The sequence below is a fragment of the Fopius arisanus genome, unplaced genomic scaffold (genome assembly GCF_000806365.1).
Source record: "Fopius arisanus strain USDA-PBARC FA_bdor unplaced genomic scaffold, ASM80636v1 scaffold00001, whole genome shotgun sequence".
NCBI lineage: Eukaryota > Metazoa > Arthropoda > Insecta > Hymenoptera > Braconidae > Fopius > Fopius arisanus.
Genome location: NW_011887740.1, coordinates 1,255,836 through 1,269,919, shown reverse-complemented (window position 1 = coordinate 1,269,919; position 14,084 = coordinate 1,255,836). Strand labels below are relative to the sequence as shown.

Sequence of the window (14,084 nt, the reverse complement as noted above, 5' to 3'; positions counted from 1 at the left end):
TTCTCCCAATAATTTTCTACGAACTGGAAAATATCAGTGCTTTTATTTATGAGGAATATAAAAATATTGTAAATAGGAATTCAATTTAGAATCTTCGAGGTATTTTGTCTCAATCATTATTTCTACAAGTCAGAAATAATTGAAGCAGCATCATAAGCTCACACGGTACCAGTTGGAATATTTTCACGTTTATAGTGGAAAAAAGCCTCTGTGTGTTGGTCGTAGAGCTTTTCCAAGGTATCGCATTTAATTTTCTCAGCAGCAGCATAGCAGGCGCCAATGGCAGAAGGCACTGTTAATTTCGTCAGAGTCAGTTCGTCGACAAGTTTTGCCTCTTGAATTTCGTCGTGGAAACCTTTTTTCATGTATTCCCAGGATTTCCAGACTGAACCCACGCAGATAACTTTAATGCCACCTCCTCCAAACTTTAAATCCTTTCAATCATAAAAGAATTAATTAATACAATTGTGCAACACATAATACAAGATTTCCCACCCTAGTCCTCGATTTATGACTCTTTGCATAGATACACGAACTAGTCGATAATAGCCCCCTCAGAGTTTTGGAAAGTATAAATTAAAACAAAATCTCACGTTGTGGGCATTTGGAGCCAGTGCGTTCACATGCTTCGCGAGATTTTGTCCAGCTGATGTAAACAGCGATAAACACAGAGGATCATCACTGGTCTTCAAGTGAGTAGCCAATTCCTTCGTAAAGAGAGCGAATTTGCTCTTGTTGAAATTACTATACAAATGAGGGAGCATTGCTTTTCTGTTCGGCACATGGAAAAACGCCCTCATAGCCGGCCAAACAAAGCTAATGGGATGTGGAGCTTTCTGAAGGCCATCCAGATCATCAAATACGTACTTGGCAGCCTTGTGAGCAATCCAAAAAGCTGAAAAAAAATTCGAATACGAGAGAAATGATTTATTTTTCGATTTTTTTTTTGTTCGGAGACATACGCGGAAATACAAATTGAGGAGTGGTGCGACTACAACGGGATTCTACTGTAATATACAGAACAATTACCTCCACCCTCATCCCCCATCATGTGTCCCCAGCCCCCACAACTGTGACTACCCCCATCAGAATTAACGAGGATAGCATTACTTCCAGTTCCACTTATTAAAACAATTCCTCCAGTGGGCGATCCAGTTTTGAGGCTTCCCACCGTATCGCTACCTATGAAGTACTCTTTACTCGCATTTGGATATTCTTTCGAAAGCATATCCACGAGTCTCTGATTACTCTCATCTTCTTCGCAGCCACTCAAGCACAAACCCTGCATAAATGAGTGTAATTGGACCAGTAATAAACATTAAAAGCTATGAACTCTATTCAATTGAAAACTACATACAGCGCAATCCATGGGCTGTGATAGCGGAATCCCCAGGGCCGTTTTCGATTCCTCTATCATCCCATTAATTCTCGATGTAACCACCTCTATTGGCATCCCCTAAAAGGACATAAATCCATGATCGAATTGCTCTTGATCAATTTCATCATTTGGAGAAATAAAATCAAAATATTTGAGTGAATTACCCAATGATTTGTACCGGGTCCCGGTATCTGCAGTAATTGCTTGCCATTGCCATCCATTACAATCAGTAACGAATGTGTGCTCCCCCTTTCAAAAGAAAATTGAAAATATTATGAAAAAAATACGGGGATGAGTAACTTCATTTACTTCCCTGACTAATTTTTCATGTCTTCTATTTTCATTTTTATTTTTTTGTAAGTTAATTAGTCATCGTCATCGCATTATAATAATCCCGATAACGCTTTAATCGCCAATGATTTTTCGACAAGAGAACATTTTTAATTCATCTGAATACAGTTTTCTATCTCTGCAATTTCGGCGGTATTTTAAATCACGTAGAACTTCTCGACGCCTTATCTTACGAATTAAAAATCAAGGTCAAATACCATCAAAAAGCAAATAACACGGAATTAAAAATTAGCACTCACCCCTCGATGCCACAAATTCTGATCTCATCAGCTGGCTTTCCTGGCGATGATAAAGATTTTTCATCTGAAGTCATTGTCTATCCCTAAAAGTCACGTATTCATGAGTTGACTCTAAAACTGAATGCAATAAATTCGTCACTTTTAAAGATTAGATATTATTTTTTCGACGGATGTGAATAGTATCTTCCCCTTCTACAATTGATTACGTTTTTTCCTTGATGTTTATCATTTTCCTTACCAATTTAAAAAATATTACAAATGTACACAAATACGGATAAAGACGAGGACAAATTACGGATAATAAGCATGAACTGACTTCAACTGAATTTATTCATTAACAGAGTGATAAAATGAGATAAAGCGACTTTGAAATCGATATTTAATGAATTTGTATAAATCTACTATTGAATATTAATAAAATCGAAGAAATGTCAAATTGCCTCTAACTTTTATTGAATTAAAGATAATTAATATTGCTTGACCTACGTGGAATGCAAATGCCTCGAGGCTACCAAATCCCAATGTCCTGGATGCAGTATCCAACCATCTGTTCTCAGCTTGTTATCCAACAAATTACCAATAATAATAAAATAAAGAGAAATAATAAAATATTCATCGCATGATTAAAAATTATTGTAAAAATTACTTACCTACAGAAGTCAATATTTACAGCAAAAGAAATTCTTTCAACTTATCAATTTTTTAATAAAAAAAAATCCCAGGAGTTTGTCAAGTGGATGGAATCACTAAACTGACAGCTCGAATAGTTACCCAGTGAACATGATTGAACAGTCTCTCGGATAAAATTTTTGTACCCGAAGTGAGCAACAGATAAAACCTCACCAGCTGCCTGAAGTCGGTTATCAATGTTTGTTATGTTTCCGTGTTGATCTATGTATTGGCGATTCCAAAATTGTCGAGGACAAAGATAAATATATACAAGTGGAACTGGAAATTAAATTTAAATTTCGAGCTATGCTGAGTATATTCGTGATGCTCGTGGTCTTGAGCTGAAAAAGTGAGTTATTATCGCTAGAAGTGCTTTTTTAAGCGAGAAATGCCCACGAGGGATGAGATCCCCAGTTTAATGCCCTTTGGAGATACAGAGCACAGTTGGACCGAGGATCTCCCGGTTTGCAAAGAATCTGGTGAGCCTCTTTTATTTCCCAAAGAATAAAATATAACATATAGTCTTTACTGAGAAAAAAAAAATTTAGGGATCATTTCAATTTCACTCTTGTCACAATCTTCGCTTTGATTCTCTGACGATTCTATTTTAGCCAGAATCAGTAATTTTATGTTTAACACATTCGATTTTGTCACTATCCAGATGAAATAAATACTTACAATTAAATTAATCGAAAACATCCGCCCATTCTTGGGACACAAATGGCTCAAGGAATGCTTGTGTTAAAAATAAACTTGATCCCAGGAATTAATTTATTTACTCAATATAGAATATTGGAGTATTTTCATTGTTGGTCACTTTTATTCCACTGAAAAGGCGTTGGTCTCTCTACAAACCAGATATACCGAGAAGATGGGTACAGACAAGAGGATCATCCTTTCGAGGATAGGAGTTTCCACTGTAAATACGATGATAGCACGTTTTTGTATGGAATTTTCGACGGCCACGAGGGAACGAGGGCTGCTAATTTCACACTTCAGAGAATGGCAGCTGAGATATTGCTGGGACAGTTAAATGGAAAAACTACTGATGAGGAAGTCAAAGAAGTTCTCAGGTCAATCAATTATAAATTATTTTTCCTCTCGTTCTATTCAAAAATACAAATTCAATTCATCAGGAGCAATAAAATAATTTGAATTGTTATATATCCTTTTTTTACACAATATTTTTTTCTTAGTGAGGACAAATAATTTTCTCTCAATTGAAATGACTCTTATTGAATGAATTACAGACAAGCTTTCATAGCAGTCGAGCGTGGCTACTTCGACTCGATAGGAGAAGTCCTTGCCGAACGCACTAGCCTCCAATTTGATATACCAGATGGTCTGAACTCTTACGAAGCATATCAAAAATTTCCTGAAGTTGTTGACAAGTTGAATGAACTGAATGGCGAGCTCTCAGCAGGGACAAGTGCTGTTGTAGCTCTAGTGTACAGAAATCGGCTTTACGTCGCCAATGTTGGAGATAGTCGAGCACTTTTATGTAAAACTGATAGTAATCAAGTGTTAAGGGTCGTTCAGCTATCCATTGACCACGATTCCAGGAACGAGGATGAGCTGTTGCGATTATCGCAGTTGGGCCTTGACGTTAAATCAATCAGACAAGGTATTTCTATCATGGCAGGCGACAGATGATGTGACGTCTTAAATCATTTTCACTATTGCAATTTTTACTATAAAATGTCATTCACGACTGGATTTATTAAAGGAGGTGATCTTTCTACTCTGTTCCTTGTATTTAAGGTTCTCACTTGGGAAATCAGGAGAACACTCGTTGTCTGGGCAATTGGCTGGTGAAAGGTGGATATAGAGAGTTCGATGAGCTAGCACCAGCCATTGCAGAACCCATAATAGCTGAACCAGAAATTCATGGAGGAATTGAACTCGATGAGTCCTGTAGGTTTCTCCTGTTAATGTCTCGAGGGCTCTACAAGTCATTGGAAGAAGCTACTGCTACTGATCAAGTCAATAAAGAGTTGGCCCTCATGGCTGTAGAGCAGGTGAGCTTAATTGAACCGTTTACAATTTAATCGATCCAACTGAAAATACCTCTGAATTCTCATTTTTACAGTTTCGCATTCAGTCAACTCTCACTGGTGTATCGCAAGCAGTGGTTGATAAAATAGTGAGAATTCATCACGACGTAAACATGAGCAATCCCGAAAGCAATCAAACGAGCGGTAAACGCGAGGACATAACACTTCTAGTACGAAATTTCAATTTTCCACTGCCCCATGCCCTCAAGAGTCCGACCATTGGACAAGTGCGTTTCAATCCGATAGTGCAAACGACTGTTGCTAGTGTCCAGGAGAATTACTCCAGTATCAGTACAGTGGCGAGCACTGATAATTTCGATCCTTCCAGCAATGAGACTTCTAGTACATCCGAGATATACCCACCTGAAGCAAAACCGACAGACAGAAATGCAAGAATAAAGCCTTACGTGGATTTTACCGAGTACTTTGAGAATGTAGAAAGGCGACGAGAAAAAGGAACATTACCTGACGGCATCAATTTTTAATTTTTTGTGATCTTAGAACAATGGAGTAAGTAATTTATTTTGTTTCAGTGAAAATCAATATGTTAAGGCATTTCTTAATTTTGCAATGTTCAGTGTATTTTAATCGTTAATTTAAGTTAATTTCGTGAAGAGAAATGAGTACAGTGTATTTTAATTTTTTTGTGATTGTACGTCAATGAGATGAATAATTTATTTTGTCCGAGTAGTAATAAATATGTTCGCCACTTCTTATTGCCTGTTTCATGTGTGTTATGACAGCACTAAGCAATCATGCGCGCTGTATATTGACAACATATATATATGTATTATTATTATTGATTTATTGGAATAGATCAATGAACAATTTTTTTTTGTTTTAATACTCACATCTTTGGAGACAGAACAATACTTCAGCAATAAATTCAGGAATATTTTTTCAAAGTAAAAATCTCGAGCTCTGTTCTTCAATGACTAGCCGTATAATATTTTCTAAAGATATTTCGTGGGCATGCACTTGAGTCTATCATATGCAGCTCTCTCTAGGCACTCCCTGTGATCCGGATGAGCAATCTGGATGAGTGCACAAGCCCTTTGCCTCAGGGTCTTGCCAAATAATTGGGCAACACCATGTTCCGTCACTACGTAATGTGCATGAGCTCTAGTAGACGTCACTCCACCTCCTGAAACGATTGAATGCGTCGAATCGAAATGAAAAAAAAAATACATAACGATGAGAGCTCACCACATTTAAGTGCAGGCTGAATTTTGCTGTCCCCACAGCTCGTAACCGATGGGAATGCAACGATGGATTTTCCTCTGCCATCAGCACCTACGGAAGATCCTCGGAGGAAATCCAATTGTCCGCCCACTCCACAGTACATTTTGTATCCCAAACTGTCAGAACAGATCTGTCCAGTTATATCCATTTCTATGCAGGAGTTGATTGCTGTCATTTTTGGTTGCTCCGAGATTATTTTAGGATTGTTGGTGTAGTCTATTCCCAACATTTCTACTCAAAATAACAGCGGATTGATTACAGATTTCGATTTTTTTATATGTGATTTTTTTTTTCATTACCAAGAGCAGGATTATTATGAATGTAATCGTAAAGTTTTTTCGTTCCGATTCCTAAAGAAGCGACGGACTTCCCGCGGTGTTTGTTCTTAAACTTGTTGGTGATCACCCCTTTCTGCACGAGATCCACCATGCCTTCGACATTAAAATCATGAAGCAATTTATCGAATTGATTTACCGGCATATTGTGGCACCTTCGTTCAGGAGTTCCGTGTGTACACCGATGTCCTTGTGATTACTCATAGCACAGAGAATCGCGTCGGGGATGTTGCCGAGGCCTAATTGAACTGTTGCACCGTCCTCGACGAGCCTCTGGGCCACAATCTTCCCGATTTCCATTTCCAATTCGTTTGGAGGAGTTCCACTAATACATGGTAGAGGACAATCGAATTTAACAGCGTAGTCTAGGTGGCTAGAGTGGATCACGGCCTCGCCGAAGGATCTCGGCATGTGATCATTCACTTGGGCTAGAAAAATTTTACTATAATTATTTCCCCGTTGGGGAAAATACACAGCTCCATGACGGACGAACAATTCTTGTAGCGATTTATTTTTTTGACACATGATATTGTCGGAAGAAAATTAATGTAAATATTTATTGTATTTCTTAAACGTCTTGAGGAGGATTTACCAACGATGATTTTTGCTGTACACAGGGCGGCCCTTGTGCAGTCCACACTTGTCCCCATGGAGCAGAATCCTCGGAGATCCGGGGGGCTGACGTGAATAAATGCAATGTCAGGTGAAATAATTCCTTCGTAGAACAACTTGGGAATTTCATGATTGAAAACTGGAATGTAATCAGCTCTGCCATCATTCACAGCGTCTCTCACGTTGGAGCCGATGTAGAAACTGATGGATCTGAAGTGTTCTAATTCGGAATTTCTATATGAACGAATCATTTGACAGATCGTTAAGATTAATTTGAAATTGTCATACTCTCAAATTCAGGATTGCCGAATGGAGCGTCGCCTTCGAGCGCCATGTGAAGGAGTCGAACTCCTCTGAGATTATTGCACACCCCGTGCTCTGTGAGGGCTCGAACCAACTCCAAGGGAGTGGCTGCTCCACTTTGAATGAACACCAGGTGTTCTAGAAGATTTTAAAATAACATCAAAATAATTTCCATTAAATCAAAATAATTTCCATTTATCATGAGTTGGCTGAAAGCATGGATTGAATTTTTAAGTCCATCTTTCAGCGCGCAATTCACCTGAATTCACTATTTTCACAGCATCCTCCACGCAAACCCATCGTGGACATCTCCTGAGCGGCAACGAGAGTTCCCTGAACCCTCTGACACCTCCTAAAGCCCACGATTTCCCCCTTAAAACTCCCCTGACAGTTTTGCTCAATTTGGAAAGCATGCTGATTGTAATCCGAAAGTATAAACCACTCTAATTCTTTATTTATGCTCTCATAGAACTCACGTAAATTTTGTCGATTCATAATACCATAACAAAACTGTCATCATGACCCCTGAAATTTGCTGTTTCATTGATTAACAACACTCGACAGGTACTTGTTTCAATTACTCTGACTTTATTAACTCAAGTTCCTCGGGAAAAATGAAAAAATAAAATACTCATCTGAATGTCATACAAAATTGACAGCAAGCATGATATAAAAACAATGTTGTTTTATTACTTCCACTTAAACTCTAAGAACATCATCTTTTATTATTTTGTACCTTATCTTGAATTTTTACAGCATTTTTATATTAATCGTGGAGACTGAAGCGAATTAAACCCGCACCGTCAATAATTTTTCACTGAAATATCCGGCAAAATAAAAATATCTGTCAATTGAATTAAGAGTGTGGATTTAAAAAAAATCCAAACTCCCTTAAGTTTTCAAATAAGTTACAAGAATTTGGCAGTGATTATTCATCTTCAATTAAAAATTCATGCAAGTTACAAAATTTTCATCATTCTGTAATTAATTGAACACTCATTACAAAGAACTGATCTGATAGTATTATTGAACAATGACTCCGATTTTATTATCTTTTTTTCCAAAATTTAATTTCTCTGCAGTCTCCTCAGATTACAGATTCACAGGCCTATAGTATCTCTTGCTAGAAAAAAATGGCAAATCAATTGTTCTTTCTAGTTCTCGTCCTCTTGAGATGCGGAACAAGTGCTCACAGAGATTAAAAGAAAAAAAAGTGGAAATGCCTGATGTTAAGGCAAGAATAGAGCCCTAAATTACACTCTAGTCGATTCGAGAATATGTTCAAGGCTCTGGCATTCTCTTGAGACGTTCGAAGGCAGCTTTTTCGAGTGTCTCCCGGTGATCAGGATGGGCCACCTGGATGAGAGCATGAGCTCTCTGCCTCAGAGTTTTGCCGAAGAGACTGGCAATTCCGTGCTCCGTCACGACGTACCTCACGAGGGCTCTGCTCGTCACAACACCAGCTCCAAGTTTGAGCGTTGGACTGATTTTGCTCGTTTTTCCATCGGCTGTAGTGGAGTTCAGGGCGACGATGGGCTTTCCCAGGGCATCCTCACTCATCGCTGCGCCTGTCAGAAAGTCCACTTGCCCACCGAAGCCAGAGTACATCCTCGTTCCAATACTGTCTGAGCAAATCTGTCCAGTTAAGTCCACCTCAATGCACGAGTTTATGCACGTCATTTTCGGCTGCTTGGCGATTATCCGCGGGTCGTTTACGTAATCGACCGCCAGCATTTCTAAAGACAATTGTTTTCATTGCATAAGGACATCACATTTTTATTGAATAACTGACCAAGATTGCTGTAGTAGAACGGTAAATTTTATTTGATTCACTTTACTACTTCGCTGTTGACCGAATTCCTAATGAATACTCACCAATGAATGGATTATTGTGCATGAAATCATACAATTTCTGTGAGCCAACACAGAATGATCCAACAATCCTCCCCCGGTGCATGCTCTTCTCGTTATTAGTGATACACCCCAAGTTAACAAGATCAACGACTCCATCGCTGAACATCTCACTATGAACCCCCAGGTTTTTGTGACACTTCAATTGCGCTAATACTGCATCCGGAATACTACCAATGCCTAATTGTAGTGTTGCTCCATTGTCAACAAGATTTTCCGCGATGTACTTGCCAATTGCCTGCTCCTTGTCGGTTGGAGCCTTGACAGGGTGTGCTGGAAGGGGCGTATTGTGCTCGACGGCAAAGTCGATGTGACTCTTATGGATTATCGCATCCCCAAATGTTCGGGGCATGTGCTCGTTCACTTGAGCTGCATACCAAAAAGAAAAATAACAAGCGGATAATTATATGTTGTATTCTGGAAAAAACTGCATGAATAGTTCCTCATCTTGTTATCCTTCAGCTTTTTGCTGAAAAGTTCATTCGAAAGGAGTGGCTCACCAATAATTTTCTTCGACTTGACCAGTGCAGATCGAACGCAATCCACGCTGGTACCTAGTGAACAGTAGCCTTTGCTGTCTGGGGGAGTTACGTGGATGAGGCAAATATCTGGTTTCATGTAATCACGATCGAAAATCTTTGGAATTTCATGGAGGAATATCGGGATCGCATCTGCGTGGCCCTCGTTCACTGCCCCTCTCACATTTCCACCAATAAAGAAGCTGACAGACGTGAAGTGTTCTGTGAATTCATTGCATAAATGTCAATAATTATTGGTATGACATATTAGTATTAATTAAACATGAGTATATGTCAATATTGAGGAGTATGAATTATCATGTTAATCGTTGGTCATTGCGAATTTATTTCCGCGAGGAAGAAAATTCAAAAATAGATTGCCCTTTACTCATTCATGATAAAATAATTTTATAACTTTAAGTAGTAAACATACTGCAAAAAATTGGTTGTTTCATGTTAATTCGCCTTGTAGTTCTGACGTTCGGACTCTGGATAGTGGATTATCGTGAATAAAAATCGATAAAAGCCCACTGATATTGTCAATTAAGCTCATCATTGATACAACACAAATTTACATTGATAACACAAGCTAGATTAGCAAGTTAAACATCGATATTTCGAATTCTTTAAACCGTTTGGTCATTGATTTATCTTACACGTGGACTTCATAAACTCGGATACCTATTAATAAAAATCTCACTTGCGTTTTCCTTATTCGCAAATGGTGCAGGTCCTTCCAGATGCATGTGACTAAGTCGAACATTCCGTACATCTGATTTGATACCATATTCCGTCAGACCCCGGGAAAGTTCAACGGGAGTTGCAGCTGCCCCCTGAATAAATACTAACTGATCTGCAAACACAGCAAAAAAGACATTTAATGCTTCGCGCTTCAAAATCAGTACAAATAAAATTTAATTCAATAATTCACTTCAATTCAGTCTTTCAATGAATTTCGCGAAAATATCTTCAAATCTAATAGACATAGTGAAATTTTTGGTAATCATCTTTTTCATAGCTCTCAGTAAAACATACTTTTTACTGAGAGAATCTTGAGCTCTCCCATACATTTCCAGATTTGCATTGAAATCTAACGACTAATTAAAATTAACTTGTGCTGATTGCTCGACAGAAAAAATATTTGTGAAATTTTCAATAAAAAAAAGCTAATAATTCTACAGCAACTGAAAGTCGAATATAAAAGTCCAATGGCCTTTGCATTAATCATTGAGAAATAAAAATAGAAAAATATCACAGTCCCCCAGAAACCCTGCAGTCAGAACAATGATGAACAATCGTAAATAGAAAACGGAGGACAAGTGGAGAACGATATCCATCAAAATGTGTTTGCATTCAGAGCAGAACAATCAATGAGAGGAAGTAGCCTTGTCCTTGTGACCTCAAATCATCGCTCACTCCCTTATCCAAAACATATCAATTGCTTCTGGTATTGGTTTCCCTCATCCGAATCTATTTGTAAATAATGTAATAGCACAAAGAGAATATAAATTCTTTAATCTATGGGTTAGAGGTGATGGGTCAAGCCCTCCTTCCGCAAAATACGAGAGTCACGACAACACCAGCGCATGCAGATTAAACCCATCAATCCCCTTACTTCAATACTATTACTCAACTGCGTAAAATGACGATTAAAAAAATCCAATGCACTCCTGCCAATGAACCCAGCCCAATTATGATATAATTTAATCATTAAAATTTGTCATTATTTAGTGTACCAAGGAGAACAATCAATTACCCAAGTTAATTACTCGGAGTATCAGTGCAATCCCAATAAAATAACGTACCGCTCCGTTTACGTTTATTTTATCCCTGAGATAAGCGAAAATACATTGAGAATTTATCGAGAGGAGCCTCTCAAGGCCGAGTGATCCCAAGTATATATCTCCAACCATCTGATATTATTACGCAGATTTCCAAGCTGACGTCATCGACACTGAACAATCCAAATGCACGATAAAAAATATAAATTATTAGTCGTAAGAGGGTTCCATTTCAATATCGGGAATATCTCACGAACTGAGGGAGATAGTGGAATTTTTGTAATGAACTTTATTGCAGTCCACAAGTACCTCTACGAAAAAAATGTTAATAAAAATTGCGGTATCTCTTCGAATTTTACAGATATTTCTAAAAATGTACGGACAAGATAAGTGGACTTACTACGCAATTGTAAAATTGAGTGTACGATTTCGAAGGAATTATTAATTACGGTTGCTAGGTGATTAATCGTTCTGACAGACTAATTAACTGATGGACGAAATGTTGAGGTAGTCCGAGCCTTGAACCAATCCATTTCTAAACCCTATAAGTGCATGACTCCGACCCAGTCACCTTGCCGAGGCCTGAATAGTGGTGCCAAGCCCAACTGTGCTTTAAATAGAATGACAAACACCTGATGATGGCCACTCGGTGAACCTTCAACGATCCTGGGTATGAGGTGATACCAGTGAATACCATTCTCATCTCCGAGAATTCCTCGAATTTCATTCATCTATTCAATAATTTTGCAATTCATTCCGTGTTTCCGTGAAGTGACAAGTTCGATTTTCCTATTTTGTAAATTTACATATCGGCGGATATAAAAAAGTTCATTAATTTAATTAAAAAATATCGAAACTTTTTTTGTTGGGAATTTATTTCCCTGTAAAGAATTCCAATAATGATTCCTGTGGATTTACAGAATAACTGTTATCGCGACTGACCAAAATTTATTCTACACTCCGTCTGTTCTGCCACGTCAATGAGATAAGATGCGAGTTTAGAGGAGCAGGTAATTGTAGACTCGTTGATAATTCATAGACTGGTACGCAATCATTGATCAAAGACCACTGGAACTACGAGGAGTCGTCTGCGAAATGTTTACTCAACCCATGTCCCAAGGACTTTCGGATTGGAATAAAGATGGGTAAAGATGGGTGTATTATAAAATCATACATTCATCTTTTTATGGATTTTTAATCACACAGATTATTATCGCACGTCTAATCTTATTGAATTAATCATCTCTGCGATTTGCATTGGGCAAACTGCAGACTCTGGCATTATTTAATTATTTATCTAACCATCGTCAACGAGAATGAAAGCGTTAAATACTTCGAATAAACATATAAATAATTTTTTTCCAGGTATTGATTTGTTTCCAAATTATTCTATTTCCCTACATATCAATATTTTTCTCTAATAATAAATTTAAAAACAATAATTTAGCTAAATTGATCGAGATGAAATGGTGTATTTTGGATCTAATTAAATATCATCATGACGACCGTAAAACAAAAAGGAATCAATTACACGATTAAAGAGATATTCGCAAAAAACGTTATTTCATCTCAGAAACGGGTCAAATGATCGGACTGAAATTGGGCATTAATTTGGCTAGCAACCCTATCAATTAGCTGCCATAACTCTAAAATTCGGTTCAATAATTGTGGAGTTATGGAGATAGCCCTGAACATATGAGCTTTACATATCCATACACATACAATTTTACAGACAATTTTGCAAATGTCATTTGATCGCCTTTCATGACACTTCCATCGTAAATAGGGGAAGGGAAAAAATTCTGATTACAAAGCATGAATTCAAGAGTAAAAAAAATATTTCTCACTGGATGCGAGTCCCGCCCGTTCTACAGCCTCCTCGGAAGTCTTGACCCAGCAGGGCTCCCTGTCAGGAATGGGCATTGCAGGTTCATTGACGTACGTGTAAAAAGTCCTGGATAAATTTTGTCTCGCGCGATTTCTATCGAGCCCCCTGAGTACCCCTTTTAATCCAGCAAATCCTCTGAAACCCGCCATAGTCCAGACTCTCCTCGATCAATCAATTCCGAAAATAAAATGAATCTAGCAATTCACCGTTTGAATATTCACTAGTTGTGGCTGGTAACGTGCCGTCAAATGCCACCAAGGACACTAGCAAACGTCAATTGGAGTGATCACCAGTGGCCACCGCAAATACACTCCACACTAGTGACTTCCGTAATGAATTGTTAAATTTGTTTCAATGGAGATGTGCAGCAATTTCCCGGGCACTTCTGATGTTGATATCGCGGAGACTTGATTCACACTCAGTGGTCTGAACCACTGACCAACCAGAAACACTTCGTCCCGGCAAAACGCAAAGAGGATTGACTAAAGTAGAGACTCATTTCTGGGGGTTTGAGTGACCCCAGCGACATCGTAGTACTGCATCTCAAAAGAGGGAGGGAGCCACACGCAATCCTGGGGTGTCTCCCTGGCAAAACGGATGGAGGACAGTCCACCCTAGCTCCAAAATCCAGAAATGGTAGAGCAGAAATTAAAGGAGCAGCAAGCTCACGGTTAAAAAAGATATATTACGTTACCAAGAAGTTTTTTACTCACTGCAGCACAGTGCGCAATCGCAGCTGGCTGCGTGCGCAGCTGCGTACAATGAATTTTATGGGAATTCATATTCCATTCAAAAATGGATTT

The 14,084-nt window shown here is 38.4% G+C and overlaps 4 protein-coding genes across 9 annotated transcripts; 1 reads left to right on the top strand and 3 right to left on the bottom strand.

The window, feature by feature from the left end:
- Positions 1-24: 24 nt before the first annotated feature.
- On the bottom strand, positions 25-2,747 carry Nagk (N-acetylglucosamine kinase). Of its 4 annotated transcripts, none has more exons than XM_011311454.1 (8): positions 2,619-2,747; positions 2,455-2,525; positions 1,969-2,085; positions 1,543-1,627; positions 1,358-1,456; positions 1,030-1,282; positions 594-895; positions 25-434 (listed from the first exon to the last, which is right to left on the bottom strand). In XM_011311454.1, the coding sequence occupies exons 3-8, from the start codon at positions 2,040-2,042 to the stop codon at positions 159-161; spliced, it is 1,089 nt and encodes a 362-aa protein (XP_011309756.1). In that variant the 5' UTR covers positions 2,043-2,085; positions 2,455-2,525; positions 2,619-2,747; the 3' UTR covers positions 25-158. The 4 variants fall into 4 exon arrangements, with proteins under 4 accessions (XP_011309756.1, XP_011309832.1, XP_011309910.1 ...); XM_011311530.1 differs by having other exon boundaries at positions 1,969-2,051; XM_011311608.1 differs by lacking the exon at positions 2,455-2,525.
- Positions 2,748-2,848: 101 nt separating this feature from the next.
- LOC105270240 (TGF-beta-activated kinase 1 and MAP3K7-binding protein 1-like) lies at positions 2,849-5,404 on the top strand. The gene is made up of 5 exons (XM_011311103.1): positions 2,849-3,116; positions 3,473-3,710; positions 3,888-4,261; positions 4,399-4,655; positions 4,727-5,404. The coding sequence occupies exons 1-5, from the start codon at positions 3,026-3,028 to the stop codon at positions 5,174-5,176; spliced, it is 1,410 nt and encodes a 469-aa protein (XP_011309405.1). The 5' UTR covers positions 2,849-3,025; the 3' UTR covers positions 5,177-5,404.
- Positions 5,251-7,702, bottom strand: LOC105270323 (uncharacterized). Of its 3 annotated transcripts, XR_892531.1 has the most exons (8): positions 7,443-7,702; positions 7,169-7,321; positions 6,861-7,100; positions 6,424-6,696; positions 6,233-6,364; positions 5,898-6,164; positions 5,543-5,835; positions 5,251-5,453 (listed from the first exon to the last, which is right to left on the bottom strand). XR_892531.1 is itself a non-coding variant. In XM_011311214.1 (7 exons), exons 1-7 carry the CDS (start codon positions 7,594-7,596, stop codon positions 5,645-5,647), a joined length of 1,410 nt encoding a protein of 469 aa, XP_011309516.1. In that variant the 5' UTR covers positions 7,597-7,702; the 3' UTR covers positions 5,251-5,644. The 3 variants fall into 3 exon arrangements, 2 of the variants coding, with proteins under 2 accessions (XP_011309516.1, XP_011309629.1); XM_011311214.1 differs by having other exon boundaries at positions 5,251-5,835; XM_011311327.1 differs by lacking the exon at positions 5,251-5,453 and having other exon boundaries at positions 5,749-5,835; positions 5,901-6,164.
- Positions 7,703-7,848: 146 nt separating this feature from the next.
- On the bottom strand, positions 7,849-13,726 carry LOC105270180 (acetyl-CoA hydrolase). The gene is made up of 5 exons (XM_011310985.1): positions 13,241-13,726; positions 10,313-10,465; positions 9,595-9,834; positions 9,059-9,463; positions 7,849-8,919 (listed from the first exon to the last, which is right to left on the bottom strand). Exons 1-5 carry the CDS (start codon positions 13,428-13,430, stop codon positions 8,465-8,467), a joined length of 1,443 nt encoding a protein of 480 aa, XP_011309287.1. The 5' UTR covers positions 13,431-13,726; the 3' UTR covers positions 7,849-8,464.
- Between the last annotated feature and the right edge of the window lie 358 nt (positions 13,727-14,084).

Coding starts and splice junctions, on each gene's coding strand:
- Nagk (XM_011311454.1), bottom strand. CDS start 2,042: ATGACTTCAGATGAAAAATCTTTATCATCGCCAGGAAAGCCAGCTGAT. Junction 1,457..1,542: donor GACCCGGTACAAATCATTGG/GTAATTCACTCA, acceptor ATGTCCTTTTAG/GGGATGCCAATAGAGGTGGT. Junction 435..593: donor TGGCTCCAAATGCCCACAAC/GTGAGATTTTGT, acceptor TATGATTGAAAG/GATTTAAAGTTTGGAGGAGG.
- LOC105270240 (XM_011311103.1), top strand. CDS start 3,026: ATGCCCACGAGGGATGAGATCCCCAGTTTAATGCCCTTTGGAGATACA. Junction 3,117..3,472: donor CCCGGTTTGCAAAGAATCTG/GTGAGCCTCTTT, acceptor TCCACTGAAAAG/GCGTTGGTCTCTCTACAAAC. Junction 4,262..4,398: donor CGTTAAATCAATCAGACAAG/GTATTTCTATCA, acceptor CTTGTATTTAAG/GTTCTCACTTGGGAAATCAG.
- LOC105270323 (XM_011311214.1), bottom strand. CDS start 7,596: ATGCTTTCCAAATTGAGCAAAACTGTCAGGGGAGTTTTAAGGGGGAAA. Junction 6,697..6,860: donor TACAGCAAAAATCATCGTTG/GTAAATCCTCCT, acceptor AAATTTTTCTAG/CCCAAGTGAATGATCACATG. Junction 6,365..6,423: donor CACGGAACTCCTGAACGAAG/GTGCCACAATAT, acceptor TTAATGTCGAAG/GCATGGTGGATCTCGTGCAG.
- LOC105270180 (XM_011310985.1), bottom strand. CDS start 13,430: ATGGCGGGTTTCAGAGGATTTGCTGGATTAAAAGGGGTACTCAGGGGG. Junction 9,835..10,312: donor TGCGAATAAGGAAAACGCAA/GTGAGATTTTTA, acceptor ATGAATTCACAG/AACACTTCACGTCTGTCAGC. Junction 9,464..9,594: donor CAAGTCGAAGAAAATTATTG/GTGAGCCACTCC, acceptor TTTGGTATGCAG/CTCAAGTGAACGAGCACATG.